Source organism: Oncorhynchus mykiss, chromosome 21 (genome assembly GCF_057628025.1).
Source record: "Oncorhynchus mykiss isolate SJ-2025 chromosome 21, ASM5762802v1, whole genome shotgun sequence".
Taxonomy (NCBI): domain Eukaryota; kingdom Metazoa; phylum Chordata; class Actinopteri; order Salmoniformes; family Salmonidae; genus Oncorhynchus; species Oncorhynchus mykiss.
In genome coordinates, this window is record NC_143042.1 from 15617501 (window position 1) to 15638837 (window position 21337).

The 21337-nt window shown below is 44.5% G+C and overlaps 1 protein-coding gene across 3 annotated transcripts in view; it reads right to left on the reverse strand.

Moving 5' to 3' along the window:
* The window catches only part of LOC110500116 (USP6 N-terminal-like protein), a 64929-nt gene that overhangs the window by 32569 nt on the left and 11023 nt on the right, over positions 1-21337 (reverse strand). The window contains exon 3 of one of the 3 annotated variants that reach the window (XM_036957399.2): positions 9096-9184. The exons of 1 other annotated variant lie outside the window; for it this stretch is intronic. In XM_036957399.2, the coding sequence (XP_036813294.2) occupies positions 9096-9184 (89 nt within the window). Of the gene's footprint in view, positions 1-7208; positions 8569-9095; positions 9185-21337 lie in introns of those variants that run through there. One more of the 3 variants, XM_036957400.2, reaches the window with a different exon arrangement.

Consider the following 21337-nt stretch of genomic DNA (forward strand, 5'->3'; position numbering starts at 1 on the left):
AGAAATATGAGCGTTTTAAGATGGGAGGGAGAAAGGTAGATCGAGAGGGAGGAGAGTGAGGAGAGAAACGTCCTTCATGCAGAATTCATTACAGAGATAGTAAGATGCCAGCGCTGCTGACCAGAGCAGAGTGGCTGAGAGGGAAGAAGACTGCAGCTTGGCACTGGAGCAGCAGGCTGCTTTAGACTGGTTATACATCCCTATGGACCCATCTCAGTTCCAGCACAGTACAGCAGTAAGGGAAAGGGGGAAACCTAGTCAGTTGTACAACTGAATGCATTCAAATGAAATGTGTCTTCTGCATTTAACCCAAACCCTCTGAATCAGAGAGGTGCGGGGGGCTGCCTCAATCGACATCCACGTCGTCGGTGCCCGGGGAACAGTGGGTTAACTGCCTTGCTCAGGGGCAGAATCACAGGTTTGTACCTTGTCAGCTCAGGGATTCGATCCAGCAACCTTTTGGTTACTGGCCCAATGCTCCTACCTGCCAGGCTACCTGCCAAGCTACCTGCCGAGGCTACCTGCCAGGCTACCTGCCGAGGCTACCTGCCAGGCTACCTGCCGAGGCTACCTGCCAGGCTACCTGCCGAGGCTACCTGCCGAGGCTACCTGCCAGGCTACCTGCCAGGCTACCTGCCGAGGCTACCTGCCAGGCTACCTGCCAGGCTACCTGCCAGGCTACCTGCCGAGGCAGGCTGGGTGGTGTTCGGAGGGACACCGTGTAGCAAAACGTTTTGCAAAGGACAACCAAATATCGGTGTTCTTATTGGACAAGATCAGAACGTAACTTGCTCGCTACTGAATACGACCCTAGTGAGCATGGGCTGGCATGCTGGACTGTAGTACTGCTCCTAGCTCCTCCTGCCACCTGCCTGGCCAGCAGAATGCCAGACCCAACAAAATGAGGGAGTTTAGTACTATCCCAAGATGTCAGTTCAAATATAGGGACATTTTTGTTCACAAACGCTCAGAAGTCCTTACTGATTCTGCACATACATATACAGACATGTACATTCTACATCCTGGGAGATAAAGACCCTGCTGATACTTTACATATATGTACATTCTACATCCAGAGATAAAGACCCTGCTGATACTTTACATATACAGACATGTACATTCTACATCCTGAGAGATAAAGACCCTGCTGATACTTTACATATACATTCTACATCCAGAGATAAAGACCCTGCTGATACTTTACATATACAGACATGTACATTCTACATCCTGAGAGATAAAGACCCTGCTGATACTTTACATATACATTCTACATCCAGAGATAAAGACCCTGCTGATACTTTACATATATGTACATTCTACATCCAGAGATAAAGACCCTGCTGATACTTTACATATACAGACATGTACATTCTACATCCTGAGAGATAAAGACCCTGCTGATACTTTACATATACATTCTACATCCAGAGATAAAGACCCTGCTGATACTTTACATATACAGACATGTACATTCTACATCCTGGGAGATAAAGACCCTGCTGATACTTTACATATACAGACATGTACATTCTACATCCTGAGAGATAAAGACCCTGCTGATACTTTACATATACATTCTACATCCAGAGATAAAGACCCTGCTGATACTTTACATATACAGACATGTACATTCTACATCCTGAGAGATAATATACATTCTACATCCTGAGAGATAATATACATTCTACATCCTGAGAGATAATGTACATTCTACATCCTGAGAGATAATATACATTCTACATCCTGAGAGATAATATACATTCTACATCCTGAGAGATAATATACATTCTAAATCCTGAGAGATAATGTACATTCTACATCCTGAGAGATAATGTACATTCTACATCCTGAGAGATAATATACATTCTACATCCTGAGAGATAATATACATTCTACATCCTGAGAGATAATATACATTCTACATCCTGAGAGATAATATACATTCTACATCCTGAGAGATAATGTACATTCTACATCCTGAGAGATAATGTACATTCTACATCCTGAGAGATAATATACATTCTACATCCTGAGAGATAATATACATTCTACATCCTGAGAGATAATATACATTCTACATCCTGAGAGATAATATACATTCTAAATCCTGAGAGATAATGTACATTCTACATCCTGAGAGATAATTTACATTCTACATCCTGAGAGATAATTTACATTCTACATCCTGAGAGATAATGTACATTCTACATCCTGAGAGATAATATACATTCTACATCCTGAGAGATAATATACATTCTACATCCTGAGAGATAATATACATTCTACATCCTGAGAGATAATGTACATTCTACATCCTGAGAGATAATGTACATTCTACATCCTGAGAGATATTGTACATTCTACATCCTGAGAGATAATATACATTCTACATCCTGAGAGATAATGTACATTCTACATCCTGAGAGATAATATACATTCTACATCCTGAGAGATAATATACATTCTACATCCTGAGAGATATTGTACATTCTACATCCTGAGAGATAATATACATTCTACATCCTGAGAGATAATGTACATTCTACATCCTGAGAGATAATATACATTCTACATCCTGAGAGATATTGTACATTCTACATCCTGAGAGATATTGTACATTCTACATCCTGAGAGATAATATACATTCTACATCCTGAGAGATAATATACATTCTACATCCTGAGAGATAATGTACATTCTACATCCTGAGAGATAATATACATTCTACATCCTGAGAGATAATGTACATTCTACATCCTGAGAGATAATATACATTCTACATCCTGAGAGATAATATACATTCTACATCCTGAGAGATATTGTACATTCTACATCCTGAGAGATAATATACATTCTACATCCTGAGAGATAATGTACATTCTACATCCTGAGAGATATTGTACATTCTACATCCTGAGAGATAATATACATTCTACATCCTGAGAGATAATGTACATTCTACATCCTGAGAGATAATATACATTCTACATCCTGAGAGATAATGTACATTCTACATCCTGAGAGATAATGTACATTCTACATCCTGAGAGATAATATACATTCTACATCCTGAGAGATAATATACATTCTACATCCTGAGAGATAATGTACATTCTACATCCTGAGAGATAATATACATTCTACATCCTGAGAGATAATGTACATTCTACATCCTGAGAGATAATATACATTCTACATCCTGAGAGATAATATACATTCTACATCCTGAGAGATAATATACATTCTACATCCTGAGAGATAATGTACATTCTACATCCTGAGAGATAAAGATCAGTGGTGGTACTCAAAAGCCATACTTGAGTAAAACTAGATACGTTAATAGAAAATGACTCAAGCAAAAGTGAAAGTCACCCAGTAAAATACTACTAGAGTAAAAGTCAAAGTATTTGGTTTTAAATATACTTCAGTATCAAAAGTAAAAGTATTAATAATTTCAAATTCCTTATATTATGCAAACCAGACAGCACAATTAATTTACAGATAGCCAGGGGTACACTACAACTACTCTGATATTAATTTACAAACGAAGCACATGTTTAGTGAGTCCGCCAGATCAGAGGCAGTAGGGATGACCAGGGATGTTCTCTTGATAAGTGTGTGAACTGGACCATTTTCCTGTCGAAATGTAACGAGTACTTTTGGGTGTCAGGGAAAATGTATGGAGTAAAAAGTACAGCATTTTCTTTAGGAATGTAGTGAAGTAAAAGTTGTCAAAAATATAAATAGTAAAGATAACCTACTTAAGTGTACTTCAAAGTATTTTTACACCACTCATTAAGACCCTGCTGATACGTCAAAGGACACATTACACATACTGTGTTCCAGCAGTCTGAAGTGACGGACTGAAAATGTCATCATCTCACTGCGCCCCCTCGCTCTCCATCCCTCTCTCACCAACCCCACACCTCAGCAGATAACCCAGTGACAGACAGAACCTGTACCACAGAACACTACCTACAGTAGCAACCAAGGCTTCTGCTACTGTCTGGGGGAGGAGATAACCCACTGACAGACAGAACCCGTACCACAGAACACTACCTACAGTAGCAACCAAGGCTTCTGCTACTGTCTGGGGGAGGAGATAACCCACTGACAGACAGCACCTGACTGTCTCAGCAGCTCTGTGGTGTGTGTTTGTGTGTGTGTCTAAAGCCAAGCGTGCACATATCAGTGTTTGTGTGCACCTGTGTAGGTTTGTGTGTGTTGAGAATTTCTCCGCAGGGTCGATGGCAAGAGATTAAAATGGCAGTGAGATGGAAGGAGGAGGGCCCTAAACTCAATGTTTCCTTTGTAGTGGGCATCACAGATCGATGAGAAGCTCAACTCTCCACAACACCAGCTCTGTTCCACTGCTCCTGCCTCCAGCACAGTGATTACATGCTTCTACACAGGGAATTGAATTTTTTTTGTTAATATCAGGCTCAATATGTTGAGAAACACACAAACCAGTTTCTTTCAGGATTCCGTGATCCTGGTCGCATTTTTTTGTTGTTGCTATTTTCGCATAAAACAGTCAATTCATCGCAATATTAAATCGCATAACACTGACCCATCACCGCAGTACAAAAAGAGGGCTCACAATTTCAACAAATCAGCGCACAAATATGGTTAAATCAAGCCACACTTCAACTTAGTCAGGGCAATTTCGTGACAAATTGGACAAAATCATCGCCATCCAAAATGTCAGAATTGCCACAGCAAAATCAAGCATTTTTGCCTGAAAATATCACAAAGAAAATCTCTGTGGAATCCTGAGTGGCGCAGCAGTCTAAGCCACTGCATCTCAGTGCTAGAAGAGTCACTACAGACCCTGGTTCGATTCCAGGCTGTATCACAACCGGCCGTGATTGGGAGACCCATAGGCCCGCGAAGTGTCGTCCCGGTGTGGCCGGGGTAGGCAGTCTTTGTTCTTCACGGACTTTCTAGTCAAATAAAGGTTAACATTTTATTTATTTTTTCATACACGTCACAAATGTACATGCATGTGCACGCACACACAGATTTCATCATTAACAAGCAGTGAGGTGAGAAGTGTGTAATCGGTTTCCCCTCCCCCTGGCATGTAAAAAAGCTTAGGTACACAGGGCTAAGAGAATAGAGCTTAGATACACAGGGCTAAGAGAATAGAGCTTAGATACACAGGGCTAAGAGAATATAGCTTAGATACACAGGGCTAAGAGAATAGAGCTTAGATACACAGGGCTAAGAGAATATAGCTTAGATACACAGGGCTAAGAGAATATAGCTTAGATACACAGGGCTAAGAGAATAGAGCTTAGATACACAGGGCTAAGATAATAGAGCTTAGATACACAGGGCTAAGAGAATAGAGCTTAGATACACAGGGCTAAGAGAATAGAGCTTAGATACACAGGGCTAAGAGAATAGAGCTTAGATACACAGGGCTAAGAGAACAGAGCTTAGATACACAGGGCTAAGATAATAGAGCTTAGATACACAGGGCTAAGATAATAGAGCTTAGATACACAGGGCTAAGAGAATAGAGCGTAGATACACAGGGCTAAGAGAATAGAGCTTAGATACACAGGGCTAAGATAATAGAGCGTAGATACACAGGGCTAAGATAATAGAGCTTAGATACACAGGGCTAAGATAATAGAGCTTAGATACACAGGGCTAAGAGAATAGAGCTTAGATACACAGGGCTAAGATAATAGAGCTTAGATACACAGGGCTAAGAGAATAGAGCTTAGATACACAGGGCTAAGAGAATAGAGCTTAGATACACAGGGCTAAGAGAATAGAGCTTAGATACACAGGGCTAAGAGAATAGAGCTTAGATACACAGGGCTAAGAGAATAGAGCGTAGATACACAGGGCTAAGAGAATAGAGCGTAGATACACAGGGCTAAGATAATAGAGCTTAGATACACAGGGCTAAGAGAATAGAGCGTAGATACACAGGGCTAAGAGAATAGAGCTTAGATACACAGGGCTAAGAGAACAGAGCTTAGATACACAGGGCTAAGATAATAGAGCTTAGATACACAGGGCTAAGAGAATAGAGCGTAGATACACAGGGCTAAGAGAATAGAGCGTAGATACACAGGGCTAAGAGAATAGAGCGTAGATACACAGGGCTAAGAGAATAGAGCGTAGATACACAGGGCTAAGATAATAGAGCTTAGATACACAGGACTAAGAGAATAGAGCGTAGATACACAGGGCTAAGATAATAGAGCTTAGATACACAGGGCTAAGAGAATAGAGCTTAGATACACAGGGCTAAGATAATAGAGCTTAGATACACAGGACTAAGAGAATAGAGCTTAGATACACAGGGCTAAGAGAATAGAGCGTAGATACACAGGGCTAAGATAATAGAGCTTAGATACACAGGACTAAGAGAATAGAGCTTAGATACACAGGGCTAAGAGAATAGAGCTTAGATACACAGGGCTAAGATAATAGAGCTTAGATACACAGGGCTAAGAGAACAGAGCTTAGATACACAGGGCTAAGATAATAGAGCTTAGATACACAGGGCTAAGATAATAGAGCTTAGATACACAGGGCTAAGATAATAGAGCTTAGATACACAGGACTAAGAGAATAGAGGCAGCCTTTGTTAAGGAGATGCTTGAGGCCTCGATGTCTTTAAATAGGCTGTTGATGTTTAAAAATAAACCACATCACAACCCATATAATCACTAGCCAGTAGCCTGAATGGGGATGCAGAGTGTTACGGCTCCACCCAGAGCCCAGGTGATTCTCCTCAGAGTGTAGCCTGAGCCTTTGGCAGTGAAAAGCTTTAGCCAATCATTAGTGCCCACAGCCCATCACTGACCCCACAGAGATGGTCCAATCAGCAGACAGGACTAGAGGTCGGGGTTCACCAAGTGTCCCATTACCCCAGGGCACCTTCCTTCATTCTTTAGCACTCACCGGACACACACACAGACCCTGATAGCAACAGAGCCATTACAGCAGTACCAAGGGAGTCTCTTTCTCTCTAGCCAACTCTCTCAAACACAGACACACAAGGGATCTGTAAGAAGTCAATGGCATTCATTTTCAGGGACACAGTAGAGCTAATGCACAGCACAGTGACAGACACGCACAGTGACAGAAACGCACAGTGACAGACACGCACACACACAAAAGAAAGAAAAGGCATTTCACTGTACTTGTCCACGAGACAATAAAACTTGAAAAACACACACCTCCGTATCTGGCGGCTGCTCTGCGTCGGGAGGGAGACACCAGCTCCCTGACCATATGAAGCACCTGCATGCTCATAGTGGGGAGGGTCCAACCGTGCACACTGGGCGTGGGGAGCCCGCTCTCGCACCCCCAACAACCTCATCCCTCACAGGGTCCTCAGAAATCATCCCAATGTCTTAAAAAAGTTCAGATCTCAAATCTTGGATCCCATCTTATCCCTAGGCACCAGGTTTAGGGTCCACAGAGCCCGGATCTTTCACCAGTCCTAGTTCCTCTTTTTGGGGTGGAGTAGTGGCGGAAGCCTCTCAAGCTTCCAAGGATGATTCCAAAGTTAGCTATAGCCTCCAGTTCCACCCAGTCATCCCTAAGCCTTTTTTCTCTCTGCTCCGATCCAACCTCCCTCTCTCCTCAGTCGCTCCCTGCACCAGCAGCAAGCCCTCAACACTCCCTTACGCGATCACACATGCACGTCCCTAGCACTCACACACACTTTCTCTCCTACTCTGCTACATGTGAATATCTAAGGCAGTCACATTTAGGTCGACCTAGAGAGGCAGTCTGTTCTAAGACACTGAAGGCAGTCTGCATCACTGCTCTTCCTCTCCTCTCCAGGGGTCAGCGGTTGTTCTGTCCAGGTAGATGATTTCCTCCCGTCCTCCTACGGCTCTCACAGGTCCAGGAATACCAGACCACCGCTCTCACATGTCCATTAATACCAGACCACCGCTCTCACATGTCCATTAATACCAGACCACCGCTCTCACATGTCCATTAATACCAGACCACCGCTCTCACATGTCCATTAATACCAGACCACCGCTCTCACATATCCATTAATACCAGACCACCGCTCTCACATATCCATTAATACCCAGACCACCGCTCTCACATGTCCATTAATACCAGACCACCGCTCTCACATATCCATTAATACCCAGACCACCGCTCTCACATATCCATTAATACCCAGACCACCGCTCTCACAGGTCCAGAAATACCAGACCACCGCTCTCACATGTCCATTAATACCCAGACCACCGCTCTCACAGGTCCATTAATACCAGACCACCGCTCTCACAGGTCCATTAATACCAGACCACCGCTCTCACATGTCCATTAATACCCAGACCACCGCTCTCACATGTCCATTAATACCCAGACCACCGCTCTCACATGTCCATTAATACCCAGACCACCGCTCTCACATGTCCATTAATACCCAGACCACCGCTCTCACATATCCATTAATACCCAGACCACCGCTCTCACATATCCATTAATACCCAGACCACCGCTCTCACAGGTCCATTAATACCAGACCACCGCTCTCACATGTCCATTAATACCCAGACCACCGCTCTCACAGGTCCATTAATACCCAGACCACCGCTCTCACATATCCATTAATACCCAGACCACCGCTCTCACAGGTCCATTAATACCCAGACCACCGCTCTCACATATCCATTAATACCCAGACCACCGCTCTCACAGGTCCATTAATACCAGACCACCGCTCTCACATGTCCATTAATACCCAGACCACCGCTCTCACAGGTCCATTAATACCAGACCACCGTTCTCACATGTCCATTAATACCCAGACCACCGCTCTCACAGGTCCATTAATACCAGACCACCGCTCTCACAGGTCCAGGTAAAGCAGATCACGCTCAAGTGAAGCTCAAATCACACACAATGTCATCTCAACCCGACGGCTGGGAGCTGGAGGTCGTTGGTTTGTTAGCTGTTCTTCTGAGACTCTCAGGCTCAGCGGAGAGAGTGTGTGGTTGTTTTCCGTCGGTGCTCCCACACACACACACACACACACACACACACACACACTTATCTTGTTCGGCAGAGGCAGTAGAGGTGAACACACGCACCCAGCTTTGAGGAACACAGGAAGGAGACTGGTAGATCTCTCTCTGTTTCTCTCCCTCTCTGTTCAGAGAGCTGTGCTGTAGCAGTGCACCTGGCAGGCAGAACAGATGAAGGTGGTTTGGATCAATAGCAGCAGTATCCCTGCTCCAAAGACACGCCACTCTGCTCACATCCACAGCTAGCTAGCTCACTGGGGTAAGGCAGTCAGTCCACCCAACTCATTGGTCTCTCGCCCCGTTGAATCCTCTCTCACTTCTCCCTCTCTCCCCGTGCTCTGCTCTCTCCCTGTGCTCTGCTCCTCTCTCGTTCCCCCCTTCCAAATTCACATCCCTCCCGCTCTTTCAGATTCTCTCTCCCCCTCTCTTTGTCGCCCCCGCTTAGTGACGACCCCCTGCTCCACCATCACTCTGAAGCCTGGTACATGTACATCAAATATAGGGGGAGTAAAAAAAAAACAACTGTGTGTGATAATCAGTATTTGTCTCTCTGTGTGTGTGTGTGTGTGTGTGTGTGTGTGTGTGTGTGTGTGTGTGTCAGTATATACAGTTGAAGTCGGAAGTTTACATACACCTTAGCCAAATACATTTAAACTCAGTTTTTCACAATTCCTGACATTTAATCCTAGTAAAAATTCCCTGTCTTAGGTCAGTTAGGATCACCACTTTATTTGCATGTGAAATGTCAGAATAATAGTAGTGTCAATGAAATGAAAAAGTGTATGATCTTGTATGATTTATTTCAGCTTTTATTTCTTTCATCACATTCCCAGTGGATCAGAAGTTTACATACAATCAATTAGTATTTGGTAGCATTGCCTTTAAATTGTTTAACTTGGGTCAAACGTTTCTGGTAGTCTTCCACAAGCTTCCCACAATAATTTGGGTGAATTTTGGCCCATTCCTCCTGACAGAGCTGGTCTAACTGAGTCAGGATTGTAGGCCTCCTTGCTCAGACACACATTTTCAGTTCTGCCCACAAATTTTCTATGGGATTGAGGTCAGGGCTTTGTGATGGCCACTCCAATACCTTGACTTTGTAGTCCTTAAGCAATTTTGCCACAACTTTGGAGGTATGCTTGGGGTCATTGTCCATTTGGAAGACCCATTTGCGACCAAGCTTTAACTTTCTGCCTGATGTCTTGAGATGTTGCTTCAATATATCCACATCGTTTTCCTCCCTCATGATGCCATCTATTTTGTGAAGAGCACCAGTCCCTCCTGCAGCAAAGCACCCCCACACCCCCACGTGCTTCACGGTTGGGATGGTGTTCTTTGGCTTGCAAGCCTCCCCCTTTTTCCTCCAAACATAACGATGGTCATTATGGCCAAACAGTTCTATTTTTGTTTAATCAGACCAGAAGACATTTCTCCAAAAAAGTATGATCTTTGTCATCATGTAGAGTTGCAAACCGTAGTCTGGCTTTTTTATGGCGGTTTTGGAGCAGTGGCTTCTTCCTTGCTGAGTGGCCTTTCAGGTTATGTCGACATAGGACTCATTATACTGTGGATATAGATACTGTTGTACCTGTTTCCTCCAGCATCTTCACAAGGTCCTTTGCTGTTCTGGGATTGATTTGCACTTTTCGTACCAAAGTACGTTCATCTCTAGGAGACAGAAAGAGTCTCCTTCCTGAGTGGTATGACGGCTGCGTGGTCCCATGGTGTTTATACTTGCGTACTATTGTTTGTACAGATGAACGTGGTACCTTCAGGCATTTGGAAATTGCTCCCAATGATGAACCAGATTTGTGGAGGTCTACAATTTTTCTGAGGTCTTGGCTGATTTCTTTTGATTTTCCCATGATGTCAAGCAAAGAGGCACTGAGATTGATGGTAGGCCTTGAAATACATCCACAAGTACACCTCCAATTGACTCAAATTATGTCAATTAGCCTATCAGAAGCTTCTAAAGCTTTGACATCTGTTTAAGGGCACAGTCAACTTAGTGTATGTAAACTTCTGACCCACTGGAATTGTGATACAGTGAATTATAAGTGAAATAATCTGTCTGTAAACAAATGTTGTAAAAATGACTTGTGTCATGCACAAAGTAGATGTCCTAACCAACTTGCCAAAACTATAGTTTGTTAACAAGAAATGTGTGGAGTGGTTGAAAAACGAGTTTTAATGACTCTGACTTCAACTGTATGTTCCTGTCGTAGACAGTGATAATTTGTGCCCACTAGCATCTTATGCCCTTTTACATTTTCAATCAGTCTCTCTCTCTCCCTCTGCCTTTCCTTTGGCCCCTCTCTCCATATCTTCCCCTCCTTCTACCTCCACTAATTTCATCTATCTGTTGATAATTGTTCATCAAAACAGAACCATGGTGCTCTCCCAGAAGCTTGGCTGGTGGGTAAAACCTGCCAATTCAGACAAACAAATATATAATGATGTCGCATAAGGCTTACTTCAATAATCAATGTTGTTCAATGATTTTCACTGTATCTTTACCTCTTTCCTCCCTCTTTTACTTCCTGTTATGTATTGTCCATATGGTACTGTCGGAAGTATGAATGTTTTTCACCCTCTGCATGAGAAAACCATGGCAATATAACGTGAGGCCATTCATTTACAGAAGATCATACACTTTTTCATTTCATTGACTTTGCGAAGAGATGACTCATACACGCACAAAGGTGGGAACCTGCACGCAAACACACATGTACACAGACACACACACACAGGGTAGGAGGCACGCAGGCACACACACCCTGCAGTCCCCCCCTGTGTTTCAACCCAAGGACAGGGTGCAGTCTGCATTGCAAGCTGTAATGGTGCAGCCACAGTTTCATTCTTTATCCTAATGACATTTCCCCAGAGAGGAAAAGACACACACACACACACACACACACACACACACACACACACACTGCAAGAGTGTGTGTGTCTGCGCCGCTTGAGCGAATGAAAGTGTGTGCAGCCCTCCTAAGGCATTGAGTTATTGGGCCCAATTACAGAATGCCATGATACACTGGCTACACTGTTGCTACGCCCCAACACAATGCTGCCCTGTTGCTACGCCCCAACACTATGCTGCCCTGTTGCTACGCCCCAACACTATGCTGCCCTGTTGCTACGCCCCAACACTATGCTGCCCTGTTGCTACGCCCCAACACTATGCTGCCCTGTTGCTACGCCCCAACACTATGCTGCCCTGTTGCTACGCCCCAACACTATGCTGCCCTGTTGCTACGCCCCAACACTATGCTGCCCTGTTGCTACGCCCCAACACTATGCTGCCCTGTTGCTACGCCCCAACACTATGCTGCCCTGTTGCTACGCCCCAACACTATGCTGCCCTGTTGCTACGCCCCAACACTATGCTGCCCTGTTGCTACGCCCCAACACTATGCTGCCCTGTTGCTACGCCCCAACACTATGCTGCCCTGTTGCTACGCCCCAACACTATACTGCCATTGCTAGCTGGCTATGACCCTGACATACTAGGAGTGTGGGGCCCATCATAGAGATAGTGCACCACCTCTAAGTCCCCTGGACAAATACACACACAGCACAGTGTAGTGGGCTTCAGTGTTTATTAACTAGTCTTGCTGGTCCCCGTCTTCTACAGTTCCTGTGCCATATTGCTGTCTTAATATGATCAACATGAACCATTCTGACATGAAGAAAATCAAGGGAGATAAAGGTGTGTGTGTGTGTGTGTGTGTGTGTGTGTGTGTGTGTGTGTGTGTGTGTGTGTGTGTACACATCTGTACTGACCAAAGGCGTGCAAAGGAAGAGAGGTAAAGAGAGGAAGACCCGACGGAGTCTGGATTGATCTCCTGTCGATATGAGAGACATACAAAGGCGTATATCGACAGTCTCCCCTCAACCCTGGTCATGAGAGGGCCAGTCATACACACATCAAATCAATGGCCCCTCGAGATGGAACACTCCAGAGGTCAAAAAAACAGAAAGTGTCTCCAGAGACGAGGGAGGGATGAGAGGGAGAAAATTAAGGATGAGAAAATGGGGAGAAAGATAGGAGGAAATAGAAATGGCAATAGACAGAGAGAGAGAAAAAGAGAGTAAAAGGTAGAGGTTTACACTCATTTCCACTCACTGAAGTCAGTCAAGAGCAGTCTAATTTGACATGAATAGAGCGCTTTGATTGCTGTCTATGCTGCTACAGCAGTAACGCCAATTTCCCCAAACACTCCCTCTCGCTCCCTACATGCATCTCTCTCTCCAGCAGGCTCGCTCCAGGTCAAGCTAGCTGACAAAGGGGCTAATGCACAAACAAGTCACTGAAAACACCCACTTGCTGTTAGCTTGGACTGGTAGGAACACACTGTAGAAGGCCAATAAGAAGTACTGGGATTTTACACTAACAGTTTGTTGTATTCTGATCTGAACCAACTTCCATTACTCTTCTCCTTTCTTCCATGAACACTGATCTGGCAGGGTATGACAGGTCAAAGCAACATGATAAATCATATCCACCCCATTCACATATCATTGGCTATGATGGAAAGGCCACGAGGAAAGGAACCAAAGTTAAGAGTATAGAGACACAAACTATGGGTGTCAGCATGCAGCTGTTCCACTACTGTTTTCATGGATGTTTTGCAGGGAGTTGTTGAGTCAGCGAAAAATCAGAGTTGAAATGTTTTTCAAAACAGTTGGACTTTTCTGACTCCTCTTGGGTCTGTCCCAGTCGTCTGTCCCTTCCCCATTCCTCCTCTCTCCCTTTCCTTCCTCTGTTCTGGCTCGGTGCCACAGGGCAGACTGGAAAAACATCACCGGGCTCCCTCACACTTCCTGTTTGCCCCGTGTCACTTCCTGCTCTCTGGGTTTAACTTTTAAACCAATCAAAAGACTGCTAGTACTGCACTGACTGTACTGACATTCTGCATGCCCACTTCACGTTCAAGTCTCCAAACTCTACAATGACATCGGACTCTTCCTTATCTATGAACTCGATCCAACACTTTCAGTCTCAGTCTTCACCCAAACCAGTTCTGGACACTTTGAACGTCTCACACCTCACTTTTACACTCTCAAAGACCACTCCCACATCCAAGCCAGACCTCCCCTCACCCAAATCAGGCCTCTGCCTCACCAAAGTCTACTCATCATCCAAAACCTGGCCTCAACCCTCCTGCCTATATCTGTCCCTCCCCCATCCTCATACTTTCCCTCCGGCCTCCTGCAAGCCCGGTCTGTCCTTCACCCTACCCACAGCATGCACAGATCTTCTGCTGTGGCCTTTTACAGGATGGTGAGAGATTCAGAGAGCCATAAAGGCTCTCTATGGGGAGAGCTGAGCAAACAGATGTGTGTGTGTGTGTGTGTGTGTTAGGAGGAGGGGTGGAGTTGTTTACAAGCCAACAGTAAAATCAGCAGCTGCTAAAACAGTGGAGCACTAGAGGTGGAGGTGACAATGATGTGTAGTTGTGCTGTAGGAGCAAGAAGATGAATGACAACCCCCCCCCCCCCCCCCCCCAAACTGCAGTACCATGAGCGTGGGAGTTTATAAACGATACCCAAGATACTCTGCTCAGGCACGCTCGCGGTCAGCCAGACGTTCATGCGTCTTCTGGTCGACAGGGTCTATCCCGTTTGACATTGGTCGATACGATGCGTGTCGTTCCTCATTGGTTTGACGGGTTGCGCGCCATTTCTCAGTTGTCAGAGGGTGTGTGCGGTTACTCAATGCTCAGTAGGGTGGGTGTGTTGTTTGTTATTGGTCATAGGGGTGAGATCAGGTTGCTACTGGTCAGTGGAGGTGGGGGCTGGTATTGCTCATAAGGTGTGAATGGTTTGGCCATTTGTCATAGAGTGTAGTAGGGTTTATGGTTTGTCATTGGTTAAGGTGTGTCGTGTCCTCGCCACTAGAAACGGGAACGATTCTCTCAGCACCAGCCATTTCTGAGCATGCCTGTGTATTCTGCAGTGTAGGCAATGTGGGTTTTACAGCTTGCCTGTCTCATGCATTCGCCTCATCACAATTACACAAATGTACACCACAAATGTGTGTGAGTGTGTGGCTGCATGTCCTGCAGTATAGAGTTACGAGTCCTGTTCATAAACAGCGGGTATACAGAAGCAATTCAGTCAAGATACCAACCACACCGCTTCCAGTTGAACAGCCATGTTGTTTATATGAGGCGTTCACAGCAAAACATAAAGCAAACACGAGGCAAGTAAACCGTCAGTTTGAACTAGATGTATTTGTAGTGGACTATATAGGGAATATGGTGCCTTTTGGGATGCGTCCTGAGAGAGTGGAGTAACGGAGTGAGTAAACGTGATGTGAAATAAAGGCTCAGCCTGTCCCCAAAGACAAGCACAGCTCCTTAAATCCTTAATCAGGGTTCTATACATAGTGCATGACCCAATCCGTCTGAACTCAACGCCACACATTAAGTATTGATAGGTTCAACTTTGTGAGGAGCAGCGGGGTGCCAGGGTAGAGCTGGGAGTAGAGATCACCATGGCAACATGCAGACTAGACAGCCCATGACAGGCCAACAACAAGCCTTATGGCAGTAGAAGAGTCACCACAATTACTATATATATATATTTTTTTTTTCTTTTCTTTTTGTGTGTGTGTCAGCAAGTGAATAAGTGTGTGTGTAAACATTTTACTATACTTGTGTGTACCAGAAGTTCTCACAAGAAACGTTAACCAACTAAAATTCAGAGAAGGACATTTTGCCGGTTCTCACTTGTAAAAAGGCTATTTTAGGCTTAGGGGTCAGGTTTAGGGAAAATAGGACTTTGAATGGGAATGAATTGTTGGTCCACGAAAAGTCCTCACACGTATAGCTGAGTGTCTGCACGTGCAAGTACGTTAGCGTGAGAGATTGGGATTCCGTGTCAGTCAGTAAGTGTGTACTATATGTATGTGTGTCGGTCAGTAAATGTGTACTGTATGCATGTGAACGAGTGAGTGTGTGTGTGTGTGTGTGTGTGTGTGTGTGTGTGTGTGTGTAGCCCAGTATGTTTCCCCTGTCCCTCCTCCACTGGTGAGATGCCCTGAGGATAGCTCAGTGGATCCATTTCCTCCTCCTGCTGTGTTTACTGCTAGATGTAATCATATTCCTGTGAGGCTTCCTTCCTGTTCCCCCGAACGACACACATCCCAACTAGGGTTGCACATTTTGGGGAATATTCAGAGGTGGAAACTTTCCATGGGAATTAACAGGAATATATGGCAATTAACAGAAATATATGCAAATTAATATTAATACCATTTAAATATAAATGTTTTTTTGCATTGGATATATTTACTATATCATTTGGAGACAGAAACAAAAACATTTTACCTTATCATAAGTACACATAATTGCAAATGATTAAATCCTTCCAATAGAAATCAAAAACTATTTAGTTACGAATTGAACTTTTAATTAAATGAGTTGACTCTTCCTTTGGAATGATTTCACTGAACAACAAAAGAAAAGGGAAAAATTAATGAACCCCAATCATCCATTGCATCTCCCAAAAACATTTTCTAAAACTTTGGTTGTCTTCCTCTCAGGCTTCCATGTCTTCCCCCTGGACCTCCTCAATGTCCACCTCTTGAACATCAGTCTTTGAGGCCTCATCTTCACTGTCACTTTCCAACCTTGTTGAGGATGGCTCGTTGTCAGGCTCAAAAAGCCTCAAATTTGCCCGGATGGCCACCAATTCATCAACCCATGTATTGGTCAGCATGTTGAGTGCTTTGGGCTCCGTGTTCCCAAACAAGGACCAGTTGCGCTCTGAGGCAGCTGATGTTGGTGGGATTTGGAGATGATGGAGGCAACAGGGGAAAGAGCCTCAGATCCACAAAGTCCCTTCCACCAGGTGGCTGATGAGATATGTTGGCACGGCTGCCATTTTGCATCTCCATCCCAAGGCCCTTGCTTGGAAGTGTACTTCGCCAGACTGCCAAGAACCTTGCCCTCATCCAGGCCAAGGTGGCGAGACACGGTAGTGATGACACCATATGCCTTGTTGATCTCTGCACCAGGCAGGATGCTCTTGCCAGCATACTTGGGGTCCAACATGTACGCTGCAGCGTGTATGGGCTTCAGGCAGAAGTCTTCACGCTCTTTGATATTTTATTTTTTCCCTCTGCTTGGAGCAACAGTGAAGTGGGCAGGGCAGTACGGATTTCTTCTCTTACATCTGCAAGCAGAGTCTGAACATCAGACAGGATGGCATTGTGTCCTTCAATCTGTGCAATGGCTACTACTATAGGTTTGACTGCTTACCACTCTCTCCCAAAACACATCATCCAGGAGGCTTCTCTTGATGGGGCTGTCCATGATGGGGCAGACTGATTCGGCCATTTCTTGGAGACTCCTTCCCCTCCAGGAGACTGTCAAACATGATGATATCACCATCCCAACGGGTGTTGCTGGGCAGCTTCAATGTGGTGCTCTTATTCTTCTCACTTTATTTGGTGAGGTAGACTGCTGCTATAACTTGATGACTGCCTTCAAGCTCATCTGCAATGTAATGACCGGTGTGTCTATTGTCCCTTGTATCTGTGCTCTTGTAGAATACTGGTTGAGGGGTGGAGATTATGTAATTAATTATTCCTTGCCCACGAACATTTGACCACTCATCAGAGTTGATTGCTTTACAGTCTGCTTTCTCTATGATTTGCTTGACCTTCACTTGAAATCTGTTGAAACTCTGCATCCAGCAAATGAGTAGAAAAAGCATGTCTGGTTTGAGGGGTGTATGCTGGGCAAAGAACATTAAGAAATCTCTTCCAATACACATTGCCTGTGTGCATCAGAGGTGAACCAGTTGCATACACAGCTCGAGCAAGACATTCATCAGCATTTCTCTACTACGTTCCTCCATTGAGTCAAAAAAAAACTCTGATTCGAGGAGGACCATGAGCTGTTGATATCGATAAGGTATCTTTGCATCTTTGTTGCATTCTTCACATATGATTTGGCACAGTATTTGCAAATGTACAGCTTTTCCTTCTATATTAGCTGCAGTGAAATGTATCCACACATCAGATAGTGCCCGTGGCATTTTCCTGTAAAGCTTAGGAAAAAATGTGTAAAAAATATGCAAATGCAATTCCATGTACAGATAAATAGTTAAGCAGTAAGATTAAACAACTCCTTTGTAAGATAAATGTTTTAAAATGTAACATGTATGGAAACAGGTGAATTAACACTCCTCAGTTAGCAGGCTCAATCAAGCTAAAACACATGGTAGCAAAAACTAACTAGCAGAAATTGTTAGCAAGTTAGAAATGATTTAAACACACTTTGCTGTAGGCTACTATTTACTAGTTAACAAAAAAATCATGCATGTCATAAAATATATTCACCCCACCCAGTATGGTAATCAAAACTTACCAGAAAGTATGTAGTCCTTGGCTCAGACAGTGTAGTAGTGTGGGCTCAATAGCATCTCATTAGTGTGCAAGATCTTGAGAATCAGCTGTACATGTGATGGAAGAATCAGGGTTGCAATTCCATTGAATTGGGAATAGTTTAACCAAAATATGCCACAAGACCTAGAATTGTCTTATGTGTAGCCCACCAAAAAAGATTCACTGTTATATTTTGATGAATTTAAGAAAAATTCCCAGGCTTAACTTCCCATGGAAAATTTACCGGAAAGTTTCCAACCCTTTGCAACCGTAACATACCTGCGAGACCCCCCTCCCCTGCGAGACCCCCCCCCCCCATCACATCACAACATGTTATCAGCTACATGCTCTGGTCCACAGAGAAAAGCAGAGAGACAGAAAGAGAGGGAGCAACAGGAAGCCAGGTCAGTGGAGTGGGAGACTTGGTTCCATTGTGAACACAGAACTGAGACTACGGCTCCACAGGAGGAACTGAGATCAGAGGATATGGGAGAGGACATAAACACTACCGTACTAAAGCCCAAAACATAACACTAGTTGAACACTGCAATGCAGCAATGCTACTACCTCTATACAGTAGCAGCTACAACCCATTGCAGCCAGTTGCTCCAGTTATAGACAGGTTGAATGTTTCGCAACAAAACCAACTCAAAACAGACGGGATTGGCTTAGAATGTTGACAACATGCAAACTATATTTTGTCTCCAATGTTTATTGAAAACAAATACATTTGCACGATGATTACTTGTCTCTCGAATACATCGCTACAGTTGTTGGTTAGCTAGCATGCAGAATTTTGCCATATTTAGCGCTGACATCAGTCAAAACACCTCAAAAACAAAACTATGTATCGAGAACAAGATAAAACTCGCTGAAACGCACCACCTACGATTCGCCACATGGCAGCTTCTTATTGTTGCTAGTCATCTGGCCATCCAGAACCACAACAACACACTGACTTCTGCCCCATTGAAGTGTGCACATCGTTGTCATGACGCTGTCAGCTAACCCATCTATAGCTACAACAACAAACTGTCCTGCCTGTTAGAGGTGACACCTTCAATGGATGATAAATTATTTACATTTTGTACAAAAAATATCTACCTAACCCTAACACCTACGTGCACTCTCCCATACTCAAACTTCTCAACTTGTTCAGGACACAGCCCAAGTGGGATAGATGAACTAGTCTAACCTGTACAATACAAATTGGGCTTTGTCCCTCAAACAAATACCTCTCTCTAGTAATTATCCCTGTGACAGTGTCAGTCTGAGGGAATGCTGGAGTCTTGCTGTGCTAAGCAGAGCTGTCCTGTCCGGAGACAGAGGGATGTTAGCAGGCCTGGCCCTACACCAAGAGACAGAGGACCAGGGGGTTGGAGACTTCTGCTTAATCAGTGCTGAGACTTCCCATGTTAGCGGTTTAGAGATTGTATAGCCCTAGACTGTGCCAAGTTAGCATGTTAATGGATTGGAGGCCAACTGCTTTTAACCAGGGCCAAGTGTTAGCATTTTAGCAGATAGCCACTCTGCCCTGCTCAGCATGAACAGGTCCAAGGATTAGCCGGTTAGTGTTTTGGGGGCCTGGATTTGCATTCGGAACATTATTGTTCTGTCAAAGTGAAATCCTATATTGGTGTGTTCCAGTAGTCTGTTAGCATGTTCCCCATGACAACAGGGCTAGTGTTATCAGGCTGTCAGTGAGCAGTGGTAGCCAGCAAACTAGGCTAGCGGTGTTGTCTCAGTGCCCAGCAGATGGAGACCAGATGAGGCTTTAGAGGAGATAATGACCCTAGTCTGCGCCACGCCTAGCCACTGTGGACCCAACAGCAAGCTAGCTACCGAATGACATCAGATCAGTTCTCCTCTGACAAGGAGAGAAAGAGGAAGCGGCCGCATGAAAGACAGAGTGGGGGCAGAGACCGAGAGAGTGGGGGCAGAGACAGAGAGAGTGGGGGCAGAGACAGAGAAAGTGGGGGCAGAGACAGAGAGAGTGGGGGCAGAGACAGAGAGAGTGGGGGCAGAGACAGAGAGAGTGGGGGCAGAGACAGAGAGAGGGGCGGGGCAGACAGGTGATAGCTAGACATCTGGTAACATACATCACTCCCCCTTTCATCTCCACCTCCATAACACAGACATGTGAAGTCTGGATTGTTTATCAAACACGGCTGGTCAGTAGGGAGAGGGGGGATGGAGAGAGCACTCTGGTGACTGATATCTACACTACTGAAAGACCTCTACACTAACCTAGGGGCCTGTGTATAAGCATTCACAGTCCAGCCATTTCAAGGCGAAGACAGAACTACTCTTCACTGTGAGAACGTATGTTTCACATTAAAACAGAAAACAGGTTTTTTGTTGTTGGTGAAAACACAATGGGAACTCTGTGCTTTTTTCATTTACCTCAGAAAACAATTGGACACTGGTTCTGATATTAAAATAGTTATAATTCAATTCATTTATGTAGTGTTTTTTTTTAACCTATTGCTCCAAGCGCTTCACAAAAGCCAACAATCTTGTATCTGTCAAAACTTTGTGTGATGCAGAGACAACTCCTGTCCTCTCCTCCTTTCCAAATGCACAGGAAATGACTCCATCCAGAATGAGTCATCATCCATCGACCGTCGCTCATTAACAGACTCGTTAGGGAGAGCAAACCCCCCTCATCTCCCCATCCTACAGGCTAACGGGCGGGTGGAGGCTAATTAGGGTAATTAACTAGGGATATCAACAACATCGAGAGGGCACAATCAGTGAGTGAATTTACCAAAGCCATTTTATCCCAAAGCACATTGTGTGCCGAGAAAGCACATTGGGGTACAATACGTGACCGTACTATCAGCGTCTCCCATGGGGTTACAACAGGGTGTTATGTTAGTGGTTTGGGTTGTTAGTGGTTGTTGTTTTG